Here is a 16,877-nt window from a genome sequence, read left to right on the forward strand (position 1 = left end):
GTGACAAAATAAAAAAAAATCATGTCTCCCCTAGTCCTTCTTTTCATTAAACTAGACATACCAAGTTCCTGCAACCGTTCTTCATATGTTTTAGCCTCCAGTCCCCTAATCATCTTTATTGCTCTTCTCTGCACTCTTTCTAGAGTCTCAACATCTTTTTTACATCGTGGCGACCAAAATTGAATGCAATATTCCAAGTGTGGCCTTACCAAGGCATTATAAAGTGGTATTAACACTTCACGTGATCTTGATTCTATCCCTCTGTTTATGCAGCCCAGAACTGTGTTGGCTTTTTTGGCAGCTGCTGCACACTGCTGGCTCATATCTAAATTGTTGTCCACTAGGACTCCAAGATCCCTCTCACAGTTACTACTATTGAGCAAGGTACCACATATACGGTACCTATGCATATATATTTTTTTGCCTAAATGTAGAATCTTACTTTTTTCACTGTTGAATTTCATTTTGTTAGTTAGCGCCCAATGTTCAAGTCTGTCAATATCCTTCTGTATCTTGAGCCTATCTTCTGGAGTGTTGGCTATTCCTGCCAGCTTGGTGTCATCTGCAAATTTGATGAGTTCCCCATCTATCCCCTTGTCCAAGTCATTGATATAGTGTGGATACTTTCATCTTGAATGGTTATTAGAAGATAAGGACTTTGGGTTCCTAGGCTCTGATATGGAACACCAACCCAAGATATTTCCATCATTTTAAAGAACTATTTTACTCCCCACCCCAACTTGCCTTTTTCAATCATGTATGATTCTTAGAAACTGCTTGGATACATCCCTGCACTTTTCTCAGCAAGGATTTTTCAGAAATAGTTTTTCATTGTTTCCTTCTTTGGGCTGGTAGAAAGTCCATGGTCACCCAGCTTGGACACAAAGGCAGGACTAGAACCCAGCCTTCCAGGTTTCTAGCTTTATGCCTTAATGGCTACATCAAACCTGATCTCTAATCTCTAATTAGCTTTATTAGATATTTTAATATTTACTTTGTTTAATATTATAAAGACAGGCAAATTTGCACCTACTTTTTGCTCTTGTTGGTTTTCAGTTCCTCCTATGGGAGATTTTCCACTTAGTAAGAGTACAGTAATATTATTGTGCAACTCACAATAAGTTTTTCATGCACTACTTAAGCATCAATACATATTGCTGAAAGAGGAGATTTCTGTTAAACCAAGTGGATTTGATTCCCTCTCCCATCTACAGTTAGGAATTGAATTATTTTTGAAAACTGATAAAGTATTTATTATATTGCTATTTACTGATCCCGGTCCTTAGCCTTTTCTATTTAGGTAACAGAAATGAAGTAAAACAAGTTTCTTTATAACCATGTAGTTATGTGAAACTAAAGACTCTTAATTTTTGTAACGATAATATAACATTTGGGACTCAAAACTTTAGTAGGAAGTCATCAAGCTTGGAATAACATGTAGGTCAACATTGCAATAATTAAATGGAAGTCTTCTTAACTGTGTGGCCTTTAGGTTGAAATGACTCATGCCTTCAATTTAAAAAAATATGTTTAGATGTAGTTCCATATAGTTCAGGGGTTGATTGCTAACTTCTTGCTAGCTGATCAGGTGGCAGGGATTTCAGACAATTTTATGTGCAGAGTGATGATTAAACATAAACAACTTCTCCACGTAAGGTAATGCTGAGCCTTAACTAGACTTCCATTACTGGATATATTTTCTTTTCTTTTTTCTACTTTCCTCCATCCCCCTTTCTCCTCCCTCCCTTTCTTTTAAATATACACATACAATTCTGTTGTATTTACTATTTTTTTGTTATAATTGGCTGGAACACAATGTTCTTAATTCCAACAAACTCTAGCAGGGCTTCAGCAAGTATTAGATGTAACATAATTTATCGTAGCCCTATATTCTTGTAGGATTTTATAGATTCTAGTACTACTTAGTCCTGTTATAGTTTTTTGACTTAGTTTATAGCATTTAGATTATTCATTATAATATTTATTTTTAGCTTTATAGTATTCTGTAATTTGAATAGTATATAATTTTATCTTAAATGTATTTTTACTTTATTTTATTATATAAATATAACTTTGTATTTTTATACCCATTTTATACCCCAGCATAATTGTCATGATGGTCTAGATTAAAATAAAGTTGATTATTTCAGTGGGTTTAAGGGTCACCCTGTGCTTTTTCTAAAAAAAAAACAACCTCTGAAAGTATGTAAGTCTATTACATCCTGAGTAAATTTTATTTTAGTTGAAAGATTTTCTTCCAAGTAGGTACTTGTAGGACTACAGCTTGTGAAACCACAGCTATACTTAAAGATGATCCAGATCATCTTAGTAAACCAGTAAATACTTCGTAGAGGTTCCTTACACAAAGATGAAATCTGGATTTAAGCAAGCTTGAAGTGGGCGTGCAACTAGGCGTGTAGAGCAATTTTAAACTTCACGCTCTTGAGAGTGTTAATGAATGTCATTCCTTGATTTTCATTGGGCTGTCTTGCAGCAACAGACACTAGGTGAAATCTCTTGTCTGGATTCATAATAAGGTGAGGGTCCTTAAAGTACTATTAATATAATGATTATTAATTAAAAAACTTCACAAAATGAGCACTAGAAAGTTTTCTCCCTTTTTTGTTTGTGTAAGAAACATAGTGCATGTTCTGGAGCATCTATTTCTTTTTCTTTACTTTTTCTTTCTGTTTTCTTTTTTAAAAATATGCTTTCTTTTGGTAGTCTCTTGGTAAAGCAGAGGTAATTTATTATGTGATATCACAATTCCACCCCCACCCCATTTTACATTATTAACAATGGATGGTTTGTAAAGAAGTAAGGCATATTAGCAATTGCATGGAGATATCTGTATCAGTCTCTTATCAGTATAAGCAAACAGAGACTCTTCCAAGTTTCAGTGCATCCTGCTCCCCTCTTACTTCAGTTTCAATTACAGCTTAGCCTGAGTTCTCTAATACAATTCAAAGTTCTGTCCTCTAATCACTGCTTGATTATTATTTTTTTGTATTTTTAGAGGGACAGTGCAGGCATCAACCTCCTTGACAATTCAAGATTTGGCTAAAATTTTGGGATGCTGAGTGCGTGGTTACTTTCATTACTTTATTTTTCTTTCTCCAGATTTAATAATAATATCCGAGAAAATGATATATACAAAATATAGACTCTGGAAATTCTATACAATTTGGGAAATAATTTAAAATAGAGGAGGCATATTTTACTCAAAGCAAGGAGTTTGCTTTTTTTTCAGATTCAAATGTGACGAGTATTCCACAAGAGAAAAATGAAACAGTGCAGGAAAATTCTCTTTGGTAATATATTCTGTGGGCATCATTTTGGGATAATATGTTTCCAGATGATGGAGTAGGGGTCAATTCTTCACAATTTTATGTATAATTGATAACTATAGTTTTTATTTTCAGAGAGTCATTTTGGGAAGGAGATTTAAAGGAACATTTTTTAAAAAACCAATGAACTTGATCACAAGTAACATATTTGCCAAATTTGATTGAAAGAGTGTTAAAAAGAATCAGACACATTTTGTTATGGAAATGGGACAAAATAGATGTGCAAACTGTAAACAGTAAATCTTAAAGATTTTCTGCAAGGAAAAATGTTCTATTACACTTTAATTGTTAGCACAAAACTTCATCTTTTTTTATATTGTGTAAAATTGTTGGAGAGTCCATACAGTTACTTATTTATTAAATTTATATGTTGCCCATCTCATTATTGAGAGACATGACCACTGTAGAATTTAAGAAAATTAAGAATATTAATGTCAGTTCAATTTTATCTTTAATTTAAATAAAACTATCATTTCCATTTCTTATTTGTCTGCATTAACAAAACTGTATCGTCCAGATAATGGAAGGAGAAATAAGATATCCAATTCTCTAAAAGAATAGTTGTTAATGCTTTTCAGTGGGGATAAATAATGCAGTAAATATATACAGTTTGCATTTTTTCTTTAGTTATTTTTTTAAAGGAAATCTTTGTTTCAAAATTGCAGCATTCAATGCTATAATCTGATGTAATTTCAGAATTAGGCAAACATTTCTTACATTTAAACATGTCAACATTGTGAAATGATGTAGTTCAGTTTAGCAAGAGATTACTGGTACTGAAATACCAGTACTTCTGAAGTTTCACAGGGTAGCAGTTGTATTGTCTCTAGTATCAGATAGATTAGATAGATAGTTTTTTTCCTGTGTAGATCTATTTGACATGAAAAAAAAATTTTTTGTCCAGATATTTGCATGACATTTCTGTTAACAAGAAAATATCAACAAATGCACAATTTTTTTTTACTTAAATCTTAGTAGAATTACTTTCATTCAGTATGTTTTGTAATTTAATAAATATGCAGCTCATTTTCCCAAATAATATTGCTTTTGTAAAAGCAATATCTAAGACATACATTGTAAAAATAATAAATGTAAATATGTGGGCTGGTTAAAAATTACCTATAAGTTAAAACAAATATTTAAAAATATCAGGAAGTCCAGAAAAGGATATTTCAAAGAACCAGGGCAGTTATATTCCTCTTTCATGAGGACTTTAATGGCATATATCTGGCTAAATGTTGCATAAATGAGCATAGCGTTTCTGTTTTATTTGGGCAATTGCCATAACTGAGATAATGAGTTTCATAGGTAGGAAGTACATGCAACCTCAAATTGATGTTTGGGGTAATAATCACAAAAGAATTATTAAGAAAGAAAACTCACCAGAGACTATTAAATAAATATGTTCTCATAACATAAAGGGAAGATTAGGTCTGTGGGTAAACATTTAGCATCATTTGTGGGTAGTTTTGATACATGCTTTCTTTCACATAGTAAATCATAAAAAATAATATTTTAAAATCATGAATTCAAGTGTAATTTGATCTCAAAAACAGTACCGTTATGAAACTTATTGGAAATATATAAGAAAAAGAAGTATTGTTTTCCAAACTAGCATTTACAGAAAAGACCATGATTTAGATAACAACGTTTCTCACCTCCTTGTGATCAAAACATTACTCGTGACTCTAAAATTGTATATATAAAATATTCATTTAGATGACAGGTAGTCCTTGACTTAGAACAGTTTAGTGACAGTTCAAAGTTACAACACTGAAAAAAGTGACTTATGGTCATTTTTCATACTTATGACTGTTGCAGCATCCCCATGGTCACGCGATCAAAATTCAGACACTTGACAATTGATTCATATTTATGACGGTTGTAGTGCCCTGGAGTCATTTGATCACCTTTTGCGACCTTCTGACAAGCAAAGTCAATGGGGAAGCCAGATTTATTCAACAATCGTGTTACTAACTTGTGATTCATTTAAATCAGGGGTCTCCAACCTTGACAACTTTAAGACTTGTGGACTTCAACTCCCAGAATTCTGTCTTAAAGTCTTAAAGTTGCCAAGGTTGGAGACCCCTGATTTAAAAAATGTGGGAAAAGATCATAAAATGGGCAAAACTCACTTAACAACTGTCTCGCTTAGCAACATAAATTTTGGGGTTTCTTCCTGTTGACAAAGAAGTGGGGCATTGGGCAATATCAGGGGAAAATTGCTGACTTTTCTCAATGAAAAGAACAGGAGAGGCAAGGTATAGATGAGCACTTTTGAAAGACTAATTCTTTTATTGATTTGTCATAAGAGTTTCCCTTATTTTCATATTGTGAAATTAGTTTCTATTCTTTTTTATGCAATTTTACAAAGGCATTTATCTTTTCCCTATTGTCCTTTTCTTCCTCATCAACGTCAGTATACTGATGAGCCTATGAAATGTGACTTCTTTTCTTCCCCCTTAGTATAGCCTTTGTAAATTCATGTTACTAAACACTAAGTTCATGATAGGAATTTACAAAACTCTGCTACACAGAGATGGGAAAATAAGGAAAGAAAAATAAGTGTAGCAATTGTTCCATTGCTACATGGATGAAAGATAAACTATGAGCTTACATATAGAACATGAAGGAACCTCAGCTTGTTCAATTTCCTTGAGTTATCTCTGAAGAATTTATACTGAAGAATTTAATTTACACAACATGCTAAGGCAGACAATATAGTTTACAAACCACAGAGGCTGATTCATAAAAGACAGGGCCATAAATGAGCAAGCCATTTTGAGATGTAGGCCGATTTGTAAAGCTAGCTGTTCATTTCAATTGAAGAGAATATATGTAGATCAGATTGAACTATGGGCTCCTTGATGCTCTCTGGCTGTTTGTTTGCTTGCAGGTATCTTATTACCCACTAAATAATGTCATCAGTATTAGTAAGTTTGGGATTTACTCCAGGGGTGGGTTCTACTTACCTTTACTACTGGTTCACATTGTGCCTGCGCGTGTGTGCGCTCGCTGTGCTTGTGCGCACTCTTCTGCGCATGCGCAGATCACTTTTGATGACATTCAGGTCAGTGGGCAGAACATCCCGCCAGATTTACTAACGGTTTTATAGAATCGGTGTGAACTGGGGGCAAGCCACCACTGATTTGCTCCGTTTATATACAACAACTTGTCCTACCAGTGTTGGTGGGAGATTGGTTTTCTCCTTGGTAGTTCCTTGATTTAGCGGTATTATTTTCTGCTTTGTTCTTTGTCTTGTGTTAATCCCTGCTTATGTAAGTGTAGTTTGGTAGAAAGGATGTGTTCTGGTCTTTTTGTATTCTTACGTTTTAATCATATGCTTTGAATGGTATGTTAAATGTGGTCTTTATTGATGGCTAATATGTTTGAAAGCTTCCAGGAATTTTATGAAGGGACACGGTGGCTCAGTAGCTAAGATGCTGAGCTTGTCGATCGAAAGGTCGGCAGTTCAGTGGTTCGAATCCCTAGTGCCGTGAGCTCCCTTTACTTGTCCCAGCTTCTGCCAACCTAGCAGTTTGAAAGCACATAAAAAATGCAAGTAGAAAAAATAGGGACCACCTTTGGTGGGAAGGGAACAGTTTTCTGTATGCCTTTGGCCTTTAGACATGCTGGCCACATGACGACGGAGATGTTTTCGGACAGCAATGGCTCTTCGGCTTTAAAACGGGAGATGAGAAGCATCCCCTAGAGTCGGGAACGACTAGCACATACACAGTGGCTGTTACAGTCTTTATGCTATGTTATAGATGACTCTTCTTTTTAATTCTTGGACTACTTTTAAAAAAATTACTTTTACAGGGTTTTAGCTGATTTGTGAACTGCGGTGATACTATGTGATTGTACTGTTGATAGTTTATGAGATGTTTTTGAAATATGGTAGTTTTATCCTTTTCATAATTTGTGTTGGTTGTGCTGTGATGGGTTGAGTGTTCAGGCACTTTTTGATAAAGTTGCCTGGGTATCTCTTTTGTTCGAACATGTTGTGTAGGCAATTTTTCCTTCTTTTGGTATTTTGGGTTCTGGTGTGTTTGTACTATTTGAATAATCTTACACAGCTCCTCTTGAGTTGGTCTTCTGGTAATGGAAAAAAAGGAAAACACCACAGCCCCACCAATACCAGCAGCACAAACTACTGTATATAAATGGAGCAAATATCACTCACTGGGATTGATTTTGTTACCTAGTTGGGTAATGAAATGTCTGCAAACAAACTACAATCTCAGTGCTAAGAATTGCATTGCTGTTTATTTGCAAAAAAAACACTTGAAGGCACACCAAAGTTCACATAACAAAGGGGTTGCAGTCTCTCTCCTATAAGGCAGGAGAATGAAAGGTAGTTTTACTACCCATGACTTACCTTGATGATAAAGGTAATGAAGTTTTCCTAATGAAGTTGTACCATTAAAGGTAATTACTTTTATCTGTATTTCATTGAAAATATTACCTAACCTAGTAACAAAATGTTTGGAAACCAACCCACAAGCCCAGAGAGTGAACCTCTACCCTCATCCTACACCTGAGCTACAAATATTCACTGCTATTGCAAATCCAGGTAGATGAAACAGTGTGAGCTTCCCTCAGGACTGCCTCACTAGAATTTTCCAGTTGGATATGCTACCACAACTTAACTAAGTTTGAACAAGCTTAGTCTTTCATTCTGATTGTCCTGCTTTTCCCCCCTACTTATTTCTCCTATTTTTCAGGTCTGTTATCTGCTCACATCACTGATGGTATGAAAGTTGGGAGTCCATTATCAATCAGACTTTTTAAAGGCCTTTCAGGAATACCACCAAAAGGACTTGTAACTTTCATATTCTGACTATCTAGATCAGGGGTGTCCAAACTTGGTCCCTTTAAGACTTTTAAAGGGACTCTGGGAGTTGAAGTCCAAAAGTCTTAAAGGGACCAAGTTTGGACACCCCTGATCTAGATAATTTAGCCATTTCACCTGCATTTTTTAAAAAAAATATTCTATAACCTGTACTTTGGCTGGGTCTTCAGGAACATTACCAGTTCAGACTGCTGGAGCTGACCTTTTTGGGGTATTTTATCAAGGAATGCACAGGGTATTTTTTTTTTTAAATATTGGTTACACTTTGTGTTCCTATGTACTTTGATGTAAAATGGGAATTACTTAGTTTTCTCTTGTCTCAACACATCTCATGTTTTAGAAATTTCTGCCAGATAGTTCCTATATGCCATATAGTTCAGAATCATTTCCTTTTTGTATTCAGAGTGATCTTATAAGGTTTAAAAAGGCTCATAAAACGCTTATTTTTTCAGGTTCTTGATAAATTTGAAAGACCTTTTCAGTAGCAATACTTGTAGGACTTAAATTATGGCATAGGTTGGATTAAAGCTTTAAATTATTGAATAATTTTATTGTTAAATGTTCGTTTATATTGTATTGTTAATTTTATACTATATTAAAATAAAGAAACAAATGAAAATACTGAACATAATTATGACACTATCAGTTCTTGTATATCACTGGCTAGGCTTCTCCATTGTTTCCTAGGACTGGAGACAATGACTAATCTCCAGGAAATCATCACTGGATACAGGTAATAATGAGCTTACTAATTATAAATACACACATTAAGTATAATGAAGCAGTTACTTTAGATTGGGATGTGTAAGGGGTGATGAACTGAAGTAAATACCTCATGTCACGATGTCATGTTAAGCTGCAGCCCAGAGCAGCATCACTCTATATATGGCAGCTATGCATGTTGTGATTGTGACTGTGGTATCTTTGGGTCCTGGGATTTCTGTGGCACCTCATAATTCATTACTTTGAGAGGCTTTCAAAATGATGTTATTAAATAGGGAGCTGAATCTAGAAAGAATGCTAGCCAACTGCTGAGAAAAGGAGGGAGTGGTGGATCTTCAGGTGGAGGTTGTCTTTCAGATTGTCTGTCCATAACCACCTGGAAACAGTCTTGTGCAAGACTTGTCTTTTTATGAGTAACCCATCACTCAACATAAATTCCCTTTTCTCTCCAGCAAACTACTTTAAAGAAATACGTCAATAAGAATCAAACTGCCTAAATTTCCCAGCCTTTATGGCCAACATTGTGGAAGCTACCATTCTAACATATCTAGAATGCTAAGTTGATGAAGTATAACTGAGCCTTTGAAATATTTTGGATCCAAGCACTACTCAGGTGCTCATAAACTACTAAATGTACAGAACTGATAGTTATTACTGCTAAGTGCTCTTCATGTTATCTTATTAATCTTATCTCAGAAGTAGCATTGGAAAAGGAAGATGCCTTATCCCCTTCTTATGTTTCTGTTGCCATCAGCAATGAGAAGATAGCAAGCAACTTTCTGCTTTCTAACTAGACGTTAGAACAAAGTTGAATGGTTTCCCAAGAGTTCTAGATTACAGAAAGTGCAGCCTACAACCATGAAATACCTCACTCAGAGGAGAACCAGAAGCAGTGAGACTGGCTGGAAAATAGCGGGCTCCAATGAGCCCTGGGAAAATCCAGGCAGAAAAAACGCTGTCGGGGAGGTCTTTAAACTGGATCCGTCCTGTAGAGACGATGAAGAAGAAATGGCACCTCGGACAACCAAGAGGAACAGGCAAGTTCCTCAGAAGGTTGGAGGAAACTCTTCGATCTGGTTGTGGGGGCGGTAGCCATTGCGGCCATCATGAAGCTGGGGCAACCGGAGTAAGTTTTGTGCAGGAGCGGTGATTTGGATGGAGTATTTGTACTGAGTGAGCAATTGGCCAACTCACAGGTAAAAAAAAAGTATTTTAAAATTTTTAAAAGAAGTCCCGGCAGGAACTTAGGAAATATCAGCTAATTGGCATTGAGGAATGTTAATGGAGAGAGAAGAACAAAACAGAAGTTAAAGCACTAAAGCCCAGAATGGAGCTTGATATTTGGACTGGAAATTGGATTTGGAGATATTAAAATTATTATAAGAAAAAGAAACCCGAAAGAAAATAATTATTAATAAGATTGGACATAATTCTAAAAGTTTTAAACTTTGAAAAGCAAAGAAAAATTCAAAATAGAAAAGCCCTGTAAAGGAAACTTTTTAATTGGATTTGAAATTGGATTTTAAACTGGAATTGGGATATATAAAATTAAGAAGAGAAAGAAGAAACTTGACAGTATTTGATAAGCGGATTTAATACACAATTGGATATTTTGCAACTTTGTTGATTTGAGACTTGTGGATTGGGGAGAGACATCTGCTGGCAGAAAAAAAGCACTACAACAAACAATTTGAAATCTGGAAAAATTACAGTGACCTTGAGCTACAAGAGCTGTGAGAAGTTTAAAAGAGGATTTGTTTTCTTTTAAGCTGTTTGATCTCGATCTCGTGGAAAATAACAAAACTGCAAATTGGAGTTAAAAACAAACCAGAACGTCAAAATGTGGCAGGAACTAATTGAGATGGTCAAAATGATGCCTGTATCATTTAATCTTGATAGAAAATGAAAAACTGTGTCAGAACATATTCAATTGGATAAAGAGGTTAAGAATGAGAAGCAAGAAAACAACACAGAAGATAAAGACATTGATGATGAAAAACTAAATGATTACATTGGGAGTAACAATGAAAAAAGGAGAAAGGATAGGAGGAAACAACATATAAAAAAGAAGCAAACTAAGGGAAGAAAAGGAAAAATTAGAGGAAAATATTTTTAATGATTACACTGGGATTAACGGTGGCAAAAATAGAGAGGATAGGGCAAAGCAAGAGAGGGAAAAAAGGATTAGGCAAAAAAAATTTAAATGATTACACTGAGATCAACAGTGGGGAAATAAGAAAAGTGAGAGGAGAAAAGGGAAATAGCTCAGATGGGAATTTAGGGCAAACTGTATGTATTTAGAAGGGGTTAAGATATGGAAATTCAAATGAAATTGAAATTGAATAAGATATCAATAGAAATTAAGAAAAATAAGATGATTAAGAGATTAAGATGTTTGTACTTGAAAAAGCTGGTGTGAAAAACAAATCTGAAGAAATATAGTGTGTTTGGTAAAATTGTAAAATGATTAATAGGGAAATAAGAAATGACAAATTGGAAAATAATTAACATTAAGAGACAAATGTGAAATATCAAGCTAGAATAAAAAAATAGAAACTAAGGATAGAAATGACTAAGTTTAAATTAAAGGGTTTCAAGAGAAATAAGGAAATAAGAGAAAATAAATTGATGATAATTTATAAATGTGGTGATTTTGAGAAATATATGTAATAAATGGAGAAATAAGATAAAGAAATAAAATAAGATTATGATTGGAGGACAGGGAGGATGGTAATATTGATTATATATTAAATATTATGTAGAGATAAATAATAAAAAAGTAGAAAAGAAAGAATATTATGGCAGAAATTGAAATATATAAATTACATTTGGGAAGTTATAAGCTGTATAAATTTTGACTCGGTCCAATACTCTATTCAGAAAATATGTATTGTTTGTTTGTATGTTCGTTTGTTTTTAAAAATAAAAATAAAAAAAAGAATACCTCACTCATAGGGTAAAACAACTTATAAACTGAAGGTCAATTATGATCAATGTAGGCTTCCTTCTCATCCTTTGCCTTCTTTATAAACCTGTGATGGCGAACCTATGGCACATGTGTCACAGGCGGTATGCGGAGCCATATCTGTGAGCACATGAGCATTGCCCTAGCTCAGCTCCAGCATGCCAGCTGATTTTCAAGCCTCCCGAGCCCGCTGGAAGTTGGGAAACGGGCTCCAAAGAAAGCCTTTGGAGCCTGGGGAGGGTGAAAAACAGGCCTACTGGTCCCACCATGCCATCATGTGCCAAAAACGGTGGGGGTTGAATTATGGGTGTGGGCACACGTGTGTGTGACCCCCCCCCACGTTCCCCGTTTCTGGCATGCAATGGCAAAAAGTTTAGCCATCAATGTTATGCAGTCTTCCCAACTGTTTGGCTAAGCCAAAAGGAAAATGGTGATCTACAAATAAAAGAGATGGCAATGCAATGTATCTTCCCCAACAAAAAATTGCTAAAAAATATTGTTGATACATGAAATTGCTATACAATCAGCATAGTTATGTTTCAGTGAATCTTCTTCAGCTAAACGTCTGAAGACATTTTTGTTGAATTGTATTCTTTTATGAATTCGGTGGAAATGAATAATCCTGCAGAATTTTCTATGATTTCCTCTACTCACAATTTATACTATCTGTGTTTGGTTGATTCTAATAGGACAACTTTCCAGAAGCAACGATTCATGGCAGCAGCAGCTATGAAAAGAATGAAGAATTATTTCTACTGGCTTTATTTTCAATACATGATAATTACCTGCTCCATTGACTTCGAATATTGGGAACAAATAGTGATCCACATTTTTGTTACAACTACTTTTACCATGCTGGCATACACAGCTTATGTGTTCATTCCTATTCATCTGCACCTGGCATATCAGTTCTTTCTACAATTTTTAATCAAATAGCAAAGGAGGACACTGAACTATACCTATTGCAACCAAGGCTGGGTGCTTTTGTGTATTTTTGCTTCATCTGTGTAAATAGAAAATTTAAAAACATTTAATATCTTTCCTTCCTAAATTATTATATCAACTGACACCCTTAGATGTGTTAACTTGGAGGAGTTGCTAAAATATATTTTACCACATTTAATTTTTTTTAATTTTATTATCAGACAACAAAATGAAGTGAAACTAAAAGTGGATAGAGATAGTAAGTATCAAAAATGTATAGAAACTGATAAACAAAAGAAATGGAAAAATGAGTTTGTCTGATATTAAAGATGTAATTTAAGACTTATAAACTAAAGCCTTCTGAACCTGCCATAAAATGTGTTAAGAGAAATTTTTATTTGGCACTTTGTTTCACTGCTAATATTTAGAGATCTGTTGTTTGTCTTGGAAATTGGTGCTGATATTAACAGCAATGCTGTATAACAATCCATCAGATTGGAACTATGACACAGAGTGTAAAAAGTCTGCCCTTGATATTATTTGATAATACAGTATAAAAATATGTATCTCATTGTCTGTGAAATGATTGGGATATGATCATTTACCAAATGGCCTGATTTAAATATTAGAGATGTGCATGTGGTAAATTAATTCCTGATTTTAATACTGGCTGGAACATATCCAAGATGACAAATTTCAAAAGGCAACCATGTAGTTAAATTAATGTAATAGGCTTTCAATAGAATTTAACTGAAATGGATGGCAATGATCTCCATATGGAAGATAACTTTAAGTCATGATTAGTGGTATCATTGTTAAATATCTTCTGAAGTTGACTCCAACCAGTGGAACTAAATATTAGAATAATATGCTGAACTTCCCTGCCCATGGGAGAATTACAGTCAACTGTAGGAGAAGGATAAACTATTCATTAGTTTGGGTTGGTACTGTGCAGATCTTTTGCCCTGGGCTCCAGGCCATTCTTTGCTATGGTGTTGGTAGCCATATGAAGTTACTGAACAATTTATGGAATGAAGGACACGAATGGTAAACAGGTGATTTTCCTACTTTACCTTGTAGCCATGACCACCAATCTGAAGGTCTATGTGATGGTGAGTTGCATAATAAAAGGAGGATACAGTGAATTTTATGCCAACTTTTTTTCTGTCAGCTGAAAGATATGTAGAAAGTATTACAAGTGGGCAGTGGGGAAAGCCACTAGATTTCTCTATTGTTGCTTTAATTTTTTGATGAAATTGTTGCCTGAGCTTGACTTCCTTTCCCATGAATCGAAAAACGTGGGGAAAATACTAGATAATATTTGAAGATACTTAATCTTAAACCACACAGAAATATAACGATGTGTACTGTGAACCACCCAGAACTGGTTTGGACACGGGTGACGCCTACATTGAATTAATTTTCAAAGCTGATTTTTTTTCTCATATTGCAGTACTAATGCTTTCCTAATATCATAATAATGGCACTTGAAAGGAAATGTTAATCTCATTAATGTTTAACCTTTATCAAGAGTTAAATACAGTAGTAAAGACTACATGTTAGCACTTGAAAGTTTAATTTACCAATGTGCTTGGCTGGTAGCTAAACATCTAAATATGTCAAGATTGTGAAACAAATATCGTAATTTCTAAAATCTTATCTATGCATTGTGCATACCATATTTTTTGGAGTATAAGACACACCTTAGTTTTTGGGGAGGAAAATAAGAAAAAAGCTGATTGGTGGGTACAATACCCCCAATCAGCTGTTCCCAGAGGTGAAATTTAGTAACAGGTTTGTTGGTTATGAGCTCTGTGCCTTGCTTTTTTTTCTGCCTCTGAAACTTCTGAAACTCTGTTTCAGAAAAAACTTTTCTGTCTCTGAAAGCGTCTGAAACAGAGCTTCAGAAAAAAAAGACTTTTTTTCTGAAGCTCTGCTTGGAGGCTTTTTTTCTGAAGCTTCTTTCAGAGGCTTTTATTCCGAAGGACTATCTGTACTCTGTTCAGTCTCCTTTCTTTGGTATTGGTATATAGATTAACCTCTTCCGATCTGTTGGTTATTGTGTCATTCTCCACATTTGGTAGCATAGTTTGGTTAGAACCTTTACTGATTCTTCTTTTGTTGCTTGCCATATTATTTTAGATAAAAGCCTTTTTTTCTGAAGCTTCTTTCTGAGGATTCTTTCAGCCTCTGAAATCTCACTTTGTGAGGCTGGGCAGGGCTACACTCGGAGTATAAGATGCACCCAGATTTTCACCCTCTTTTTTTGGGAAAAAAGGTGGCACTCTGAAAAATATAGTAATTAGAATGTAATTTCTTAGAACTATAATACTTCAGCAGAAAGGAGGGAGTCTGAAAGTATTTGCATATGTAGAATTACAATATCAGGAAAGCTATTTCTAAAAAAAATATTGTGAAGAAGCACTGTGCTTTGAAAGAATTAAAACAGGACCTATCCTAATAGAGATATGCTTTTGTATCTTCCTATGTAGCCTGTCTAATGGTATTGCTCTGCAATAAAATAGAATCCCTGACAATAGGAAAAAATTCTGCAGCATCAGAAAAACACACATACACAGACTGATACTAAATGGAAAGCTATCTCACTGCACTAAGTCATTACTTTGAGTTTCTGTTAAATAACTAAGAATAGCAAACTAAATGGAAAAAAATAGGAATATATATTTCTTCTCATATGGAACAAAAATCATAATAGGGAGGGCATTAAAAATACAACTTTTAATGTGTTTTAAACTTTAGGGAAAAATAAAAAAAAATGTTTTCAAATATTACCATTGCTGTTATGAAAATGTGTCACAACTATTACTGCAAAATGTGTCATGGCTATCAGTGGATGGCCTTCAGTGATTTTTCGGTAGATGAATTTTCTGTATTTATGTTTTCCATTTTTGTTTACCTTAACCCTTAGGGAGACACAAAATCAAAGCAAATAAATCCCATTCTATACTCTCTAGAAACCCTGCAGATTTCGCATTTAATCCTGCAATTTTTATAGTTGTCTGTTCATTTCGTCATAACAGAGCAAAATATTTACTTAGCTGGCCTATTAACAAATGTTATGTGTTGCGGATATAACCATACATTATGAGTTATATGTAGGTGTTGTGGTCCACCAGCAGCCTGGGGAGCTGGCAGCAGAGTCGGACAGTGAGGAGGCTGCGGAGGACCATGGGCCAGTCCTGGAGTCTGGAGAAACCACAGACGAGGGCTCTGCATTGGAGGCAAAGAAACGGCCATCTGAGAGGTTTGTGCTGCCTCCGGGACCTCCAGAGTCAGACCTCAGTGAGGCAGAGGAACAGAGGGAGCCTGTTCCCAGTGCACGCATGCAGAGCTGCCAGAAGCAAGAACAGCTAAAACAAAAGGGATGACTCAGGAATAGGGCTGGGAGATGATTGGCCTCTCCCATAAGACTTAAAAGAGGAGCAAACGTGGGCCGTTTGTTCATTCAGTTCAGCTTAAAGCCTGAAGCTTTGTTTCATTCTGTACTTCGTGTGGCTTTGCCAATTAGGTCTTTGGCAGCATGTCAAGGGACATAAAGATTAGTGATTATCCCAAAGGACTTTTCCCGAAGGACTCTTTATAACTAATTGGGACTCATTTGTGAATGAACAGAATTCACAGCCATTGCAATAAAAGATGTTTTTGGGACTACTCCTGTGTTTTAATGACTCAGGAAGCCTAGGTCAGAACAGTAGGCTGCCTTTGCATAATATATAAGTACAATTTAATGAGTCATGTCTCATTGAATTATTGCAATTGTTATTGTTCACACAACATAACTAAAACACATACTAGCCTATCACATTTTCATCAAGTGTTTGTGTGAATGTAACAGATAATCCACATGTAGTGAACACATTTGGGATTGGCAACTCCATTGGTAGATGTTGCAGTCACTAAATATAAAGTGCAATTTTACCTTTCCTTTTTTCGCAAAGCAACAATGCAATCTAAGGAACATATAGCTGAGATTAATTATGCTTCAGTGCTAAGAACGTTTTCATAAATACGTTGTAGAGACTTTGATGAAAATAAAATGGAT

General features: G+C 35.0%; 1 protein-coding gene across 1 annotated transcript; it reads left to right on the forward strand.

The window, feature by feature from the left end:
• The first annotated feature begins 8,870 nt into the window (after nt 1-8,870).
• Nucleotides 8,871-13,380, forward strand: LOC131201409 (serine palmitoyltransferase small subunit B-like). Its single transcript, XM_058189280.1, has 2 exons — nt 8,871-8,935; nt 12,580-13,380. The coding sequence occupies exons 1-2, from the start codon at nt 8,901-8,903 to the stop codon at nt 12,824-12,826; spliced, it is 282 nt and encodes a 93-aa protein (XP_058045263.1). The 5' UTR covers nt 8,871-8,900; the 3' UTR covers nt 12,827-13,380.
• Nucleotides 13,381-16,877: the final 3,497 nt, after the last annotated feature.

Source organism: Ahaetulla prasina, chromosome 6, assembly GCF_028640845.1.
Source record: "Ahaetulla prasina isolate Xishuangbanna chromosome 6, ASM2864084v1, whole genome shotgun sequence".
Classification (NCBI taxonomy): domain Eukaryota; kingdom Metazoa; phylum Chordata; class Lepidosauria; order Squamata; family Colubridae; genus Ahaetulla; species Ahaetulla prasina.

Excerpts from the sequence above, each read along its gene's own strand:
- LOC131201409 (XM_058189280.1), top strand. The coding sequence starts at position 8,901 with ATGACTAATCTCCAGGAAATCATCACTGGATACAG. Across the intron at positions 8,936-12,579 it reads GAAATCATCACTGGATACAG|GACAACTTTCCAGAAGCAAC; the intron begins GTAATAATGAGC and ends TGATTCTAATAG.